Source organism: Nicotiana tomentosiformis, chromosome 8 (genome assembly GCF_000390325.3).
Source record: "Nicotiana tomentosiformis chromosome 8, ASM39032v3, whole genome shotgun sequence".
In the NCBI taxonomy this organism is placed as follows: Eukaryota; Viridiplantae; Streptophyta; class Magnoliopsida; order Solanales; family Solanaceae; genus Nicotiana; species Nicotiana tomentosiformis.
In genome coordinates, this window is record NC_090819.1 from 12,851,282 (window position 1) to 12,868,765 (window position 17,484).

General features: G+C 33.2%; 1 protein-coding gene across 2 annotated transcripts; it reads right to left on the bottom strand.

The window, feature by feature from the left end:
• Positions 1 to 1,603: 1,603 nt before the first annotated feature.
• On the bottom strand, positions 1,604 to 11,872 carry LOC104085799 (diacylglycerol kinase 5-like). 2 transcript variants are annotated; one of them, XM_009589921.4, is made up of 13 exons: positions 11,736 to 11,872; positions 10,186 to 10,410; positions 9,744 to 9,866; positions 9,474 to 9,602; positions 9,079 to 9,164; positions 7,887 to 8,010; positions 7,048 to 7,096; positions 6,031 to 6,113; positions 4,196 to 4,263; positions 3,137 to 3,211; positions 2,839 to 2,926; positions 2,529 to 2,645; positions 1,604 to 2,211 (listed from the first exon to the last, which is right to left on the bottom strand). In XM_009589921.4, exons 2-13 carry the CDS (start codon positions 10,396 to 10,398, stop codon positions 1,891 to 1,893), a joined length of 1,476 nt encoding a protein of 491 aa, XP_009588216.1. In that variant the 5' UTR covers positions 10,399 to 10,410; positions 11,736 to 11,872; the 3' UTR covers positions 1,604 to 1,890. The 2 variants fall into 2 exon arrangements, with proteins under 2 accessions (XP_009588216.1, XP_033509198.1); XM_033653307.2 differs by lacking the exon at positions 11,736 to 11,872 and adding an exon at positions 11,556 to 11,577.
• Positions 11,873 to 17,484: the final 5,612 nt, after the last annotated feature.

The following is a 17,484-nucleotide window of genomic DNA, read 5'->3' on the forward strand; positions in this document are numbered from 1 at the left end:
TTAAACTGTGAAAGTAGTCATTAACTCTTGTATTAGGGTAAGTTGTCTACATCATACTCCTTAGAGTGCGACCCGATGCTTAATTTGTACACTAGGCTATTTTTGTTTTTTGGCAGCAAATACCGTTATCTCCATGTGACTTATAAGTTCAAATTGTGAAAAGCAGTCATTAATCTTTGCATTAGGATAGACGGTCTACATCACATTCCTTGGAGTGCAGCCCAATTCTTCGAATCCTGCATGAATACGAGATGATTTGCCCACTTCTTCTTTTTTTCCGGAATATTTGATGATACAAATATACAAAGTGAAAAGCAGTATGTGCATGCGCTTGAGTATTTTTTTTTATGCTACCAAATTAATTTATTATTGACAGTTACCCCTTTATAGTATGTTTAGGACGTAAAAATATCTGACACTCCGTGCTTAGCCGTTAAACTCAACATTAATATTCTCTCTGGGAGGACAGTGGAAGGCTTGCAGCTTGTCAGAAGATTCGGAGTTATCACTAGCCAAGAAATTTATATGCATTTGTATATCCTATCTCAGAGTCCCTAGGTTTTGAAAATTTAGTAATTTTACATATAAATTCATGTTGCTTCTTAGTTATTTTCTATATCTCAATTTTTTTTTTTTCTGTCTGTTCTGAAAAGAATATTTATTTTTTATTATAAATAATTTAATTTTAAAATTTTTATTTTACTCAAGATGATTTAAAGCGAAACAAAAGTCTACCGACATATTTTAAGCCATAAGTTTGTCAAGCTTTCTTTTTTAAATTCCATGATCAATCAAATACGGTACATTTTAAAACAAAGAAATGTACATTTTAGAATGAAGATTATCCAAGAACTGCATTGCCCGCATGTTGTCTCCACAGGTATTGGAGGATATTAGCACGTGAAACCTTTTTATAAGCTGGTTTTATATTACAACGGTTGTACTTCATTAGGGTGTACGAGGGATAAGATGAACACATAGACATGTCACGAGATTCGAGAATATCTATGTTTGCAAGTGGCTGCTTCTTTTCTTTTTCTGTGCTTATAAAGAATTTGCATAAAAAGGGACTTGCAAGTTGGAATATAAATCAATTCTAAATCTAATTTAATCGGGCACTAATATGAATATCGAATATTAAGTGAAAAATAAAAAAATATACAGTCTATCCATGTCGATAATGTCATCGTTTTACCTATAGTCTGACCGATTTTGTAAATTACACCAACTCCCGACAGTTGCCAACTACCCTTAATTAGGATTGAAATGCCCTCGATCGATTCCTAAGATTTGCCTACTTAGTGTGGTAGTAGTATTATTTTCTTCTCCGAAAACAGCAGAATTCAATTCCCCACCTTGTGATCCCCTCGCCCATTTTCCTTTGAAAAAAAAAAAACCCTCTATTTTGTTCTGCACCACAGTTGCGTAGGGCTGCACCCTATTTCTATTGCTTGTGAAGCAGAAGCAACAGTAACTTAGGGGAACACTCAGAAAAACATAGTAAGCACAAAATTTGGATTGGTATAAATCTGGACTGTGGTGAGTGGCTAAAAAAATAGAAAATGCACAGATAGATAAAATGTGATTTTTCTGAAATTTCAAGTGACAGAAAATGCAAGTTTAAAAACCAAGAATTTAGGCTCAAACATTTGCCTATAAAAGGTTTACTGTTCATAAATAGAGAGAGGCCTTCAAGGTTCTCCAGTATCATATACCGAGTAATTCAACTAACACATTTACACTAAAATTTACCAGGAAATTCCCTATGCAGATACTGAAATGTCAATGTCATTATATCGCACACGAACCATCATTTTTCATCTACTACACCACAAACTTAATATGGAGGTTGTGGTAGAAGCAAACTTTGAACGACGAGAGATAACAGAATCAACTGAGATGAGAAATGTCAACTTCATCAGGAATTTTGAATGTGTCTGCTGCCCCAAACTTCCTCTGCTCTTCCACCACCGAATCCTCTTCACCACTATCCCCGTCATCACCATCATGATTGACATGGTTTGAAGGGTCGTGCGTACTTTTGGATCTGCAACCATGGGTTGCAAGCATCTTAACCTGGCCAAGATGAGCGATTTCTACCACAACGGTGTCATCATCTACAGGGAGGGGTTGCTTCCATGGTTCCCCATCAATCCTCATGAATGTGTGGTCAGCTGCGCCCTTATGGAACTCAAACCGAATTCTATGTGCCTACAAACAGGGTAATTGAACAAAAAATTCAAATGATATAGTTGCACGTCTTGGGAAGTTCTATGGATCTTATATTCAATCAGTTCAGCTTTTTCATCCTAGTACGATATTCAATTAGTTCAACCTTTTCATCCTAGTACGTATTGATCTTATATTTAATCAGTTGTAAGGATCTTATATGCAATATGGAATTTAACATGTGGACCACCTTGCACCAACTGACGATTGATCACTGAATAATAACACCTGATTGCTACATATGATTATGGTATGTCCATACGCACTTATATTAATAAGAACAAATTAATATCCCAAACCTGTGCAAGCCGCGTCCCATGCCCATTTGGAGCAAGAAGAACCATTCCATGCCAAGCATCTCTAAAGCCCACAACTTCAAGATGGCCATCATCAACAAATGGTGGAGTCAAGTCCCTCTGTCCATTACAATGATTAGCACATGAACATGAATATAAACTTGAGCAGGAAAAAGGTGAAATAGATAAAGTTTTTAAGACGGAAATCTATTGATATCATCACACACGCACATACAAAAATCTCAGACATGTGAACACACAAAGAAAACAGAAAAAAAATGGTAGATGGCGGAAGAAGCAATCGAGTACATACATCTCGACGCTTGTTACTATTTGGTGTTCCCCAAGGATTCAGTCCACCAGAAAAGCTAGGCAGGTTTAGGCAAACAATTGACCTGATACTGCAAGTACAATCGGACAAGAAAACTGTTTATAACTCAAACGTTGTCGTGTTTAGCAATCAATTTGCAAAATCTAGAGATAGACGCAACAGTGCAGCCTGAATTATAATATAGGAGAAAGCCAGAATCTTTTATTTGAATAGAGACACAAAAAAGAGACTATCTGGTGCTCCTCTAAATTTCCTACATTACAACAAATAATAGATGCACCTGTGAGGGATGTGAAGGTCCTGCCATTCACCTTGCTTTTTCATTATCTTAACCTTGGCCAGTTGAGCTATGTTCCTGCAGCAAATGCAAAACCGTATATTCTCATAACATATCCATCAAAGAGGTGATGGTAAAGATAATGAATTCTATCAATATTTACTTGACCATTGTTCTTTCCTATTGATATTTTCAAAAGCATGATCACTCTCCTATTTGCATACATTATCGGCAGAAGTTATGCACAAATCAGGAAATCCCTGATAGCTGCGCAATTTGAAGTTTTTCCTTTCTATATCTCATTGTAAGTTGTCCTGTTGCTGGGCATGGGTACGTAAGCAAGAATTCACAATTTACTGCATTTACTTAAGCAAGGTTACACAAACTACTGCAATTAAATATAACTGACTGCTAGTTATAATGTTAAAAAACTTGTACAGTGTTTAGAAGAGTGGTTCTTTTAAGAAAGTGGACATAATTTTATGACATACTAAAAAAGAAAGTAGAAACTGAATGGAACAAATCCCTACAAATGAAATAGGGATTGAAAGAGTAAATATTCGCCCACGAAAACTTTTTTTTATTGCAAAATTTAGGACAATACAATAAAGGGAGGATCTGACCCATAGCAGTTACTGAGTTCTTCACAGATTATGGGTTTTCATGTTTCCAGTTATAAGTTAAGGGAAAATACACGAGTATTTAAAGTTAGCATAAAAGGAGAAGGCACCATGCAATAATGGGATATATATTAAAAGCTGAGTAGGAATAAATTTCTGAAAGTTAAGTTGGGTGTTCAATCCTACAAAAATGCACAAAACATTTTTGACTATTTGATAGAGTTATGATATTTGACCCAGCCACCACCATTATTAAATAAAAAAAATATACATATAACGAAGTCTTCTTGGTTATCTGAGGAGAGTTAACTAAATTGATCGTATCTAGCTAATTAATTTCCTTAGGTACTCGAAATGGCAGAGATTCAATTACAAGTATTCAAATTTTCAGAAAAAAAGGGATCTACAAGAAGTTATGTATTAAAATACACTGCAGATTCACCTTGAAGAAGGATGAAAAAGGGACGCAAAAAACCATCCTTGTGTACATCCAAGCCTTGCATATGTACTCTAAGGAGAAAGCCAGAAAAACCATAAGGCAAACTTCCACAAGTGATACCTAATGTAGAAGAATAGGAAATGCATGTTCACGATGTAATACAGGGTTATATAAGCAAAGAGTAAAGCAGGAGACCAAAGGCTTTTAATCTCGGAGAATGCTAAACCACTACCTCAAGCAAAAAAAGTACAACAACTTCATTTAAGCATGAACACCGACACAAGAGAATCAATTACATTTACTTATAAATATTAAGCTGAACAGATATCCATTTTCTGTTAGTACACAATGTCATAGCAACAATATTGTCAATGTTCTTTAGCAATTTTAAATTGGCCCATATAGCTAAACTGTGTTAACAAACTTACATCATTTAGTACTATTCTATTTGCAATTTATTATGCTTTGCTTTTTCGTTTTGGATAAAGAAGAAAATGTTATGAAAATAGTGAGTGAAAAGTAAAAAGGGAGAATGTCCTTAATTACATAACAGATAAGGCAGTTTAAATACTGCTGGTTGATTGATATATATATTTAATGATATTAATGGTCATATACACAATCAAGAATGGTCATATACACAATGACAATTAACAGAACAAAAATCCGTCGATATGCAAATCAACACTAATCCAAAATGGCATCATCTTAAAATGATCCTGCCTTGAGGTAGCAATACTAAATTATTCACAAACTAGAATGAAGTGGAAAATATACCTCCCCACCAGAATATTTTTGGTCAGGCAATCAATTAAATGCACTTTCCATTTCTTCACGTGTACAAACTAACTTTCAAGAAAATGATCCCTCTATCGTATGCCAATTATTTCTATAGAATTATCATGCATATTCTTCACGACTAGAAGCCAAGTCCCTCGAGATCCTAACAATGACTCATGACATTGATTCATGAGGATTGCTAGAAACAAGTTTCTCCTAAGACAAAGATGGATCACAGGTTAATGAAAATAACACAACAAGTAACATGAACAGAAACGGATGGAAAACAGTCCCCATTAGTGTAATAGATCTTAGAAGCAAAATGTATAGCCCAACTATGAAACAAAATGACATACCACTAGGAAGCAAAAGCTCCATAACTTTGAATCTTCTCATAGATATCTCTAGTAATCGCACACCAATTTCCCTCTCAAACTTGAATCCAAAATAAACTAGGAAAAACCTTCTTAAACAGTCCCTAACATCCTCCTTTTATTCCAATCACCTAATCCTCTAATGACCTAGCTTAGGATAATGAGAGCTTCTCTTTTGCATTCTTCTCTAGTCCATTTTAAGCTAAATTTTAAACTGTCTTCGGACTCAACAAGGGAGATATAAAGCATGAGGCCCGATCTCTCCATATCTTAATAAGCTGACATCCATAACAAAATTAAAATTCTGAAAACCTTTTTCTTTCACCCCATGTCTGAAAAATGAAGATGCAGATTAGCCCTTCCCAGAGATTGAAGATCTCCATAAATCCATTCCTGCCCTCCTGGGCAAGAACCATTGCATCTTCACCTATAGGTTTTGTGAGCTCAGTTAATTGCTAACCTTCACAATAATTTTGCTTTTTCTACTTTTTCGGGTAGCACAAAACTCAAACCTATTGAGTATATGAAAACTAGAATCTTTCGCAATAAAGAGGCGTTACTGCGAAAGGACACACATGATCAGACAATATATGAAAATGGAGCCAAGTCATATTAATTCCTCACATTAAAGAACAAATATATGAAAATGGAGCCAAGTCTTAATCCTGACGTTCACTTCAATACCTGATTGATAAGCTGGTTTTTGAATTTTTCTGGATGCATCTTTCTTTCTGAATGAAATGCATATGATACTTGTGCATCCATCCCTGATGACACAGAATTTAATATTAGATGTAGTACCAGATAAACAATAGTGCAAGTAGCATAGTACCTTCAAACTACACTTGGCTTTCAGTTTTTGGCTTGAGAGATAACTCGTAGCCACCTTATTTGTCAACTACAATACTAGGTTTATTTTGCATCTAAATAGATGTTGTTATTCACTAAAATCATTGGCCAATGCAGGCTTTCTGGGTCGCATTACCGCTGACTTATTCCAAAAATTCATCAATGATCAATAGCTCCTTTTCAGTTTTACAATAGCTCAAAATTTACATTAGAATTAATTGAGAACAAAACCATCCTAAAAGTACAGAGGTTATTCAAGTCATGACACAAGAATTGGTATTTGGAATGCTCACCTACCAATTATAGCTCATAACTCACGAAAATTTAATATTTGGCTAATAAATTGGAGTTCTTATGAAATGAAATACTAAAAAGGAAAGGTTGGTGGGTTTCTTAATTAGCAGGAATGCACCTTGAATTTTGACAGTTAGATAGGAGGTCAATGTAAGAAGGGAAATTTATTTGGCCTTAAAAATAGGTGCAGTGGTGGTACTCACTTTCACATTGGTATAAGTGAGTTAAAATTGATCTGCACTGGTAACATTTACTCAAAAGATTATACATATAAAAGGGGGAAAATTAAAGTTTAAATTGTAGCAAGCTTAAATGCGGAAAAGAATTCATTTCTTCACTAGTTAAGACAGTTTTCTGTTTTCTGTTTATCATATATTTATGATTAACCACAAGATAGTATAACACTATTTTGCAAACTGCTTGTCTCAAAAAGGTAGCATAAATAATTCCAACCTCATGTAAGATTCCTATTTGATCTTACCAAATATGGCAGGAAAAAAATGAAAATTTTGGATGGCTTTCAAGAATGTATTTCACAATCAGGAGAATATGCCTTACCCATGCTGAAATAATTCCAGAATCCTCCACGAAATGTATGGTATCCTTCCTGTGGGATATTAAATAGTTTGATAATAGTTAAAAGAAAAAAAAAGAAAAAAAAAAGAGAAAAAGAGGAGTTTATCCTCTTCATTTCAACAAAGGTAAGGCTTTGTACCAGACAAGAAATGAAATGAGTCTCAAAACCCACGAATTACACATGCATGTGTCACCTAGTTATTTAATCAATTTAGAATTTGAGTAGGAATATCACAGTGGAAATACATACCAAGCCTGAAGCTGCACCTCATCGGTGCAAGTAAATGCATACAAACCCACTTGGAAAATTATTAAGTGTGTTGAATGTGGAAGCAGTATACTTATAATAGATTCAGGTTCCTATGTGTTGTAGTCTTTCAATTTGCATTATAATCAGTGGTAAATTTGCGCCTTCTTTTCTAGTGAAGATTATATAGAGTATTTCAATTAAATGATTTACATTCAAAAAGGAAATAGGTCAATAATTAGCACACTGCAAGCCATTGTAATATATGAATATCCCAATCCAACCACATCCTCTTTTCCAAATGAAGATGCCTTTACCTTTACTATAGAAAAGGAAAAGAGCGAAAACAAAAGAATGGCTTAAGATAATATCACAATTTGATTTATGGAGAAGGAGCTCCATATCATCATAACCAGGTTTTCATACAGTCAAGGGTCACAAAGAACGTGACACCAAAAAGAGAAGTACACTGTGACAGGGACCTTAGCCACACATGATAGATGGAGCTAGACTAGTATGATTCTGTAATTTGTTCATGTTAGAAAACAGAAGTTCCATTATATATAGCTCTTACCACATTAAGATCGTCAGATGAAGACACCCGGTGAAACGCATGCAACGAATGAGGCAATTCAAGTGGTGCAATAGGATCACAAGAACCCTCTTTTGGTGCTCTCATCCTCATTAGAATGTGCCAACTGCTTTAACAGAAAATCTTTCAATATTTGCTGATTGCTCTCAATCAGTGTCATCAATTAAACTATAAATCACATATGTTCTGAATACAGTATAAAATAAGACCAATCATCAAACCTTAATAAGAATATCCAATAGAGCAGTACTAGAACTACCACATAACTACTTTTTGATAGAGCAGAACTTCCATAGAACTTAAAAAGTTGTGAAGTTCTGAAATAGTTTGTCATGGTTGTGCAATATTATAGCTAAAAGATTAATATCCGACATAAAAGGTATTTTTAAAACTATGTCTATTAGTTTTCGAACATATAATTGTCCTTAACACAGCCATAAAGCAAAAGAGTTTTGGAAATATCAACAATGAGGGATTGCTAATGTTACTTCTATTTTGTGAATTAAGTTTTCATGTTACCAACTTTCTCACTTTAAACAGAATATCTACAAAATATGGCCCCATTTAATAGTGCACGAAAGAATAAAAAAGGGCGTATATCCTTCTAGTATCACCTTTTTTGTTTACTGCAGAATAAACTACAGACCTACAAATATATGAGCAACTAGACATCACGTACGCCATTCCAAATATCTTTCAAATGTGTGCTAGACTTTCACGATTTCATCAACCGGATTAGCATACTCATCTATCCCAACTTATGACTCATGAACTATTGTCCAATTCCGCTGGAAAAAAATATCTTTAAGAAAGATAAAAAGGAATAGTACAGATAAGACGTAGGGCCTACTCTTTTACTTCTCAATATTACTTTTTTCCTTTTCTTTTCATTCTAGAAAAAAAAAAAGATAAGAAACATTTTACTACTCATGATCCCTACATGATCTGCATTTACATTCACTATAAATTACTCTCATCTCAGTAACTATAAACGGGATACTCAAATTTGGTTAGAGCATACAATAACTCCAGTTTGAACCAGCCACCGGCAAGACTCCTACTGAAAAATTGAATCTCATTTCAAGGGATCAAATTTCGATTTGAACAGCTCACAGAGTCACTTTGATATACATGAACATACTCAAAGAATATTGGACAATTTGAATGGAGTAACCTGTCTATCTTCATTTCTTTTGCATCCATTACTTGCTTCATGAATGAGATAACCGAGTTCTTGTCAGTTCCTGGATTCTTCTTGCCCTGCCAATAACCACAAAATGCATATTACATGGTGTATCATCCTCTAGTGAATACACATCAATGCAATACAGATGAAATAAACTTGAAACCAAGCAACTAACTTAAGCGAGACCGTCTATGTGCTGGTTTGTCTACAAGAGTTTCATGTGATTAATTGTTAATTTCATGATAGCATAAGCTAAACTAAGAAAGTAATTACACAGTGAGATAGCAGTAAGCATTTTAAAACTTCTCACACAACTCTACTGACAGCAATCATTGACAGAAAAAGATATCCAAAACATATTGAGCTGTTCTAAAGATCCTTACCCAACCAAAAGCAAATGGAAGGTTGTTTCCAGTTCCCAAAGGCACAGTAGCAATTGGTGGTGGCTGAGATAGTTTGAGATCAGATACAACTCCAAGAAGCCAGCCAGCTGTGCCATCTCCACCTGCAACCTAATAAACAATTGTGTCAGTGCTATATACTACAAAGTAATCATCTGGTAAATACTGATCCATCACCATTGCTTAGAAATAAGAAACTACTTAAAAGAAACTCTTTAGAAATAATAAACTACTTAAAAGAGTTGTACTCACAATTATCCTCAGTCTCTCCTCAAGTTTGGTGGCAAATTCATCACCATTGTTCTTTAGCTTTTCTAGATTCAAATACAGTCTCCGTAAAACACTATCAGGGGTTTCTTCTCCCAAATCAAAAACCTGAAAAGTTAGATGCAACTATATGAGAGATCTGCTTAAAACCATGAAATGAGAACTGAAAGAACAGAAAAGACAAAATGATATAAGAGAGCCATACTACTTATATATCAGGCTTAAAAAGAAACAGAGAAGTGGTGTTTCTAAATTCTACACCCCATTAAAATATGGTGGTACTGTTCACAACCTGACCAAAAGTTCTATGACTTTTCAATTGAGAATTGGTAAAAGATGACTCAAAACAGAATTTATTTCAATTTCTCTCACACACTTTACATTCAACAAGCTTTGGTATGTGAATCAAGGCAACCGGCTTCAATACCTGATATTTGTTAAGAAGTGATCGATATGTATGAAGAAGATCTCCACCAAGTTGACCTCCACTTTTAGAGTTGATGAATACTAGCACAGGGCATGTAGGTACATCAGGCAACTGTAAATCTTCACTCTGACTTGCATCCGGTGCAAGTATATAGGTAGGAATATAGAACTCTCTCTCTAGGTTTCCGTTGGAGTTGCTTTCGGGAGAGGCCATAAATAATGTTACCTGCAGACCAAGAGGAGTTGGCGTAACCAAATTTAGGATAAGAAGAAACCACCGCGCCAGTTCATTTACATGAATATGCTACTTGTTATATGTACAGTCAATCAAACAATTAATCAATTATCCCTCAATTTCAAATTAGTTAAATTTGGCTATATGAATCCTCTATATCCATGTTTTCTTCAATGGCGGTGTTCGGGTCACCTTTTGTGCAACTCTACTCATCCACCCGTCAGCCTGCTAAAACTCACAAGAGTAGCTGCCAGGTAAACTTGCATATCAAGGTAGGACTAGGTGGGCTCATACTAAGTATTGTAGGTAGAATTCGAACTTGAGATCTCTAGGTTATTAATCCTACATTTCAACTACTCAGTCATCTGCCATCCCCTTAGGCATATGAATCCTCCATTTCATAGTTTTAACTATTTTACGTGGTAATTAACTTACTACAACTCTCCTCCTTAATCAGGGATTCAAAAGGGCTATCTTTTTCACATAGGTGGAGACGCGGAGTTATATAAAAGAAAAAAATGATAAAAATGAAGAAACGATAGCTAGGGAATGAAGTCATTGAACGTATAGAATTAGGGTATTCACTTTGCGTAAAACTCATAATAGGACATTTAATAACACATATTGCGTAGAAGATGTTAAGAATGGATAGTTAACCTAACTCAACTCCAAAAGGTAGCCGAAGTGGCGAGAATTGTCCAAACCACATAAAGAGAATACAATCCATACCCTCAACCAATGAAGGACTCTAATACCTATCACATGCTCCGGGCTAGATATCTGGAGCATGGATGATATATCATGGAGCCCAACATTGCCGCATTAGGTAACCCAACATCAGGATGAATCTAGCGTTTTCGCTCTAATAATATGTTATGAAAACTGACTTTGAACCTAATTCAAACCTAAAGCTGCCTCAAGCAGTGAGGATTTCCCAAGAGCATATAACGAGACTACAATCAATACTCTCAAATAATACGGGATACCAGAAGACACTGAATTTTCATATCCAATAGGCCAACATTTCCTTCCAATATTCAAGAAATAAAGAGTGACACATACAAAAGTAGGCACTCATTTGGCTAGCTAAAAAGCCGAAAAACAACAACATTTTCAGGAGGAGATCAAGTAATTACATCTTAATATGCAATTTAAATAATAAACAACGATAACGAGGAATGCAAATAGATTGATCACGCCAAATTGATGAAATTAAAACTTGCTTTTGATTCCAGTCATACTAAAATAAATAATAGATAAAAAAAGCAAAGCGAATGATTTTGGTTGAGAAATAGGGAGCGAAGAGAGAATTTTACCTGAGAAAACAGAGGATTATTTGATTGAGAAATTCCAGCGGAATCAGAATATGCAACAATTTTTGGGAGGAGAATTGACTTAACTCGGATCTAAAATTAGCCAATGAGAATGAGAATTAAATCAATTAATAGAGGCGTGATACAGACATGTGGGGAGGGGGAAGGTTGACTGATTATCAGATATTTACATCAACTTTTGGTTAATTATGTAAATAAATACATATTAATTGTTCACATGGTTTCGACTTTTCGTTGGTTAATAACTTCCTTTGCTAAGCAACTCATGAGTCATTAGCATGTGGATATTATTATTATTATATAATTAAGGGGAGGCGGGAACTGAAGAGCTATGAATTAGTTGGATACGTGTGTGCGCGTTTTTTTTTTCTTTATATTAATTTTTTAAAACTTTTCTTGCATATGAAGTTATGAACTAGTTAATAAGGGGGAGAGAAGAGAGGACAGTGGAAATTAATTTCTAATTTATTGTGTGAAAGACAATAAATTACTAGGTTAATTTTAGTATTTTAATCTTGTAGATATGCAATTCGGTTAAGTTATTTCAATCTGATTCAATTATTTCACTTTATTTGGGTTAGGTCTATTGTCTCCCCCACCCTCTCTTTTGGGATTAGCAATCTTTTCAAGTAAATCGATAGATAGAGTGTTACTTATGAGCTTAACTAAGTAATTTTGACTCACATCCTACGTGTTAAGAAATTCACTAACAGCATGTTTGAAAAGTCATCTGGGATGAATTTGTTGTATAAGTGGGTGTAATTCAAAAGTTGTCATATTTGCCTTGCCAAAGAATAACTTGATCAGCATAAAATTAGGTATAATTAAAGAAATATAACTACTTTTTGTGATCCTCAAGATGAAGGTGAGAATTAGTGGTAATTATATGAGGTAATTACAAGCTAATGTAACTTTTATAATTTTCTTTTAGTTTTTTTAAATATATTTAGTATTATTCTTTTTGTAATATTTCTCTTATTCTCCTTTTTCAATGTGTTGCTTATGGTGTGCTTTCATATAAATTTATGACTTTTCATGTTTTGCTTCTTTTTTTTTTAATTTAAATTCTCTTTATTTCTCTTAACTGGTAAACAACAATTTCATATCTTACTAGCTTTCTTTTCTATTTCATTAGTATAAATCATTATTAAAAAATACCTTCTAAACTTCATATCTATCTTTTCATTATTTAAAAGTGCAACAAATCATAAATTTTATATATTATATTCCTATGAGTTGGTAAAAGAATAAGATTCATAATTGAAGCTTTTATTATTATTATCTTAAATTAAGATGTGGGTTATTTAAAAGATTGTCAAGATACTTATTATTCTTTACGATATTATTTACTAACTTATAATTATTTAGTACTTTTATTTTTTAAAATAATATAGTTTAGATACCTAGTTATAAATAATATTTAATATTTTTACATATTAAAATTTGCTTATTTTGTCTTTTACTGGTTTAATTTTCTAATCATTATAATAAACTTTCTTATAAAAAAAAAATACTTTCTAAGCTCTATCTACCTTTCTTATATTTATATATATGAGTTGATAAAAATTAGTTCCTTATTGAAATTTTTATTAATAAAATATTATTATTTGTAAGCAGTGGCATATCTAGGGGGTTCCATGGGGCACGTGAACCCATGCTCCCCGCCCTAAATCATGTATAGTAATATTATATTTTTAAAAAAAATATTTAAATATATGTGTGTGCACTCATGCTCAAAGTATTATATGATGTGATGGTTATTGAGCGTACCTCTCTAGGTGAGGTTGTGAGTTCAAATCTTATGTCAATCTTATTATTTTTTCCTCTTTTTTTTTCTAGAAGTAGACGCCCATGGGAGATGGGCATATCTGGTGTTATTTTGCGTATTAATTAAGTACTTTTTCTTTTTATTTCTTTTTTGTTTGATTAATTCTTTCAAATTTTTCACACATTGGAATTCATATTCTTCTTTTGTCACTATAAAATCTTATATAATTAAACAACATGTGTATATTAAAACTAGTAGCAGTGTATGATGTAGCATATAGTCAATGGGTTCAACTGATCTCAATATTTTCAACATGAAAAATAGATATAGATGTAAGAATATTACTATTTAAAAAATAAAAATTTGAACTTATAATTCCAAAAGTGTAATGGGTACGCAATCGTAAGAACTAAAGGTTGAACCCGTAAAATTTATATTCTGGATTCACTTCTTCTTAATAGTACACTCATCCTGCCAAAATCCTAGATTCGTCTCTATTTGTAAGATACCATTATTTTTATTATACTATTTACTAATTTATAATTATTTAATATGTTTTTACAAAAAAAGTTATTTATTTTAAGTAACTCTAATAAGCTAATCACATTCAAAGTATATAACAATATGCAAAGATAGAACATAAAAAGTTATGCACCCTATCTCGATTAAGCAAGTCTCGTGCATGTAGAGCGGCATATAAATGATATGTACAGTTTAAGCATGTAATAGACCAACATCCATACCAATGCCCCAAAATAACATATATAAAAATGATATGCATCAAGTAACATTTATATGAATATGTCTACGTGAGTCTATAATGTCTGTGCTTGATAAAGACTCAAACTTTATATCAGTTCGGTACTTTCCAAGTGTCCAATAATCCAGAAATTCGTCAGTTTCTCACAAACTTGTGCGTATACTACCGGTGAAATCCGGTGTTTAATAACTCTAGAGCGACGGATTCATATCCACATGTAACTGCACGGACAATTCAACTTGCACAACATTAATCTGCACGGAATAACTCAATGTTATCATAATAAATCGCATGGACAGCTCAACGTGCCAAATCATATCAATGCACAAGGACAATTCTGCGTGCCATAATCATATCAAATTGCACAGACAATTCAACGTGCCATAATCATATAAAATCGCTTGGACAACTCAACGTGCTATAATTATATCCGTGTGATAGATCAATATACACGATGTAATGCATATGAATAGTGCATGACTATCAATAAATCATATAATTCGACATATATTTAATCTATCATGTTAAACTCGCATGTGAAAAGATGCCTATCACATGATAGTAGCGCATAAGGATGCACAAATAGTCATGGCTGAGGGAATAATAATGATTAATATGTATGACTAGCAAGTAACTCAGGTACATACATGAACCTATCACGTTAATTTAGCATGACAAGAATGCTCAAGTAGGGGCGGCTCGACATAATTGGGGCCTCAAACGTAACTAAAATTAGAGGACCAAATTTTTTATAATCGATTTCTTTAGTAATTATTTTTCAGTTAATAATATAGCTAGCTGATTTATTCACTCTTGAGATGTTGACGTTGATCTTATGTATTTTTTTTTTTTTTGAAAACTTTCTTTCCGTTGAGTCAATGGTTAGGCATTTAAAAAAGAATCAAGTCTTTTTATGTAATTAAGTATATCGATTAGAGTATTATTTTTTACTTGTACTATTTTTCTTAAAAATTTTAATTCAAAATATAAGTCTAAACCATCCATATTAGATTGACTATTATGCTTTAAGGATCATCAAATGTTAACACAATATCTTTTTGTTATGTTCTCATCATTTAGCAATCTCAAACTTTTAGAATGATACTTATAGGTTTTAGCGGTCATAATGTAAAAACTGCAAAATGAAGGTTACATCAAGCTTAAGAAAATCATAAACAAATGTTTACTTTATTCGAGAGGACTTTTCCATCCCTGATGATTCACATCAAATTCACAATAACAAAATTTTACTATAAAATACTTAAATTTGTTTAAGAAAAAATTAACATATAATCTTTCCTTTAAAAATTGGGACCCCTCGAAATTGGGGGCCCAATACATATGCCTTATTTGCCTAGGCTTTGAGCCGGTCCTATGCTCAAGTAGTAATGCAATCAAGCACAGCATGCCACAAGTAAAAATATGTAACAAGAAAAGGTACAAAAAGGCCTAAAAATATCACCCCAAGCATGAAAAATCTTGGTATCCGTATTTAAATACGCTCGTCACTTCGTATATATTATCCCAAATACATAGCACATAGCAACAAGATCATTTTTAGAAGAAAAAAAAATTGCATCTAAGTCAACCAATATACTTACCTCTATCCCGAGTTATTCTTTAAAATTTGTCTTTTCTTGCTTCATATTCATCAAACGAGTTCAATCTAGCCCAAAGAATGCTCTAAGATGTCAAATAAAGTCATAAGACTCAATTATCTAAGCAAAAAATATGTTTTGGACAAAGTCAACCCCGAACCTACATAGTCAAACCTGAAATCAAAGGCAAATCTTGTTGACCCATAATCTCAAGAGTTCAAATGTGTAATTAGATTTTCAATCCTAGTCCAAATTGATATTTAACTAAAAAGGAGTATTTTCTATTCTTTTTAAGTCAAAAACCCTCATTTTCTCTTTTGAATCCTTGATTTTAAGGTAAAATTGATGATATTCATGTTATAATCATAGATTTGAGAGGAAATCACTTATCCCATCATCATAGATGAAAATCGATTTAAGAAACGCTTCAAGAGAGCTCCTTAACTCCCAAAATGGTAAAATGAACGCTAAGTATGAATGAGGCTATTTATACTAGTACTGAAAATGGTTAAAATTACAGAAAATGGCTGAAATTACTACTGGTGCAAATTTTATTGTTGACTTTATTGATTTTTGCCTTAAAATCCTTCCCTAAACACCTCGGAATCTCACTCGAGAACTCTTCAAACCATGCCACAAGTCTAAATACACCAACTTATTCAAAGACTCAAAACACAAAGCAAAACGCTATAAATCAAATAGATAACTCAAATCAACTTAAGAATTCTTAAAATTTCAATTTTCATGCAATAGTGTCGAAATGCACCCGAACTCCTTAAGTCATAATCCCCACATATGTACAGGTCCAAAATTATCATATAAACTTATTAGAAACTTCAAATCATGAATCTAAGCACATATGCTAAAATTGAGGGTGTAACTTTATTTTAGGCTTTAAACCTTCCAAATAGCAAGATAGCATTCCAAATCATTTTCGAACCTTTTAGGAATAGAGCCACACATATTCGCAAATTATAAAACACTAAATGAATTTATAGAAAATCTCAAATCAAAGAGTAAAGTGCTAGAATTCAAAATGATCTGAGTCGTTATACTATGATGCTAACATGACAGCACCATGTGAATTAGCTCGAAGAATAAAGTCATGCTCTAATGTATACTTGACAGTAATAAAGGGTAAAGAATGCATCATTAGCATTATGTGGACAATAGAAAGTATGACATTACTCAATTAATTAATGAAACTAGTTAAACTTTACATTTCCTAGAGCCACCATTTGATATTTTTTCAATTCTTACTAAGTTATCACCATGCCTAAGCATTTGATTTTCCAGTTTACTTTTTAGAGAACTTAATCAAACCAAAATTTGAGCTTAAGGTGGACCGTGATGATTAAAGAAATATTTGCGTGGGACCTACCACTCAATGAATGATCGAAACGGGTGGGTCCAACGAAGCATATTCTGACGGCTTTATAAGTCCACACCCAAGACATGTATCACATGTTATAAAAATTTATATTTCTTCCCTTAAAATGCTAAGATAATGATTACAATCATAATCAAATATAAGAAAAAATATTTTAAAGTCTTGTATACGGTTGAACTCTAGTTAGCACAAACCCCGAGTTTACGGTGTCAAAC

Bases quoted from the DNA above. Each gene is read 5' to 3' on its own strand.
- LOC104085799 (XM_009589921.4), bottom strand. From the start codon at position 10,398: ATGGCCTCTCCCGAAAGCAACTCCAACGGAAACCTAGAGAGAGAGTTC. The intron at 9,603-9,743 runs GTGAGTACAACT...ATTGTTTATTAG, and splicing joins AGGAGAGACTGAGGATAATT to GTTGCAGGTGGAGATGGCAC. The intron at 2,212-2,528 runs GTTTGGGATATT...CCCTGTTTGTAG, and splicing joins ATGGGACGCGGCTTGCACAG to GCACATAGAATTCGGTTTGA.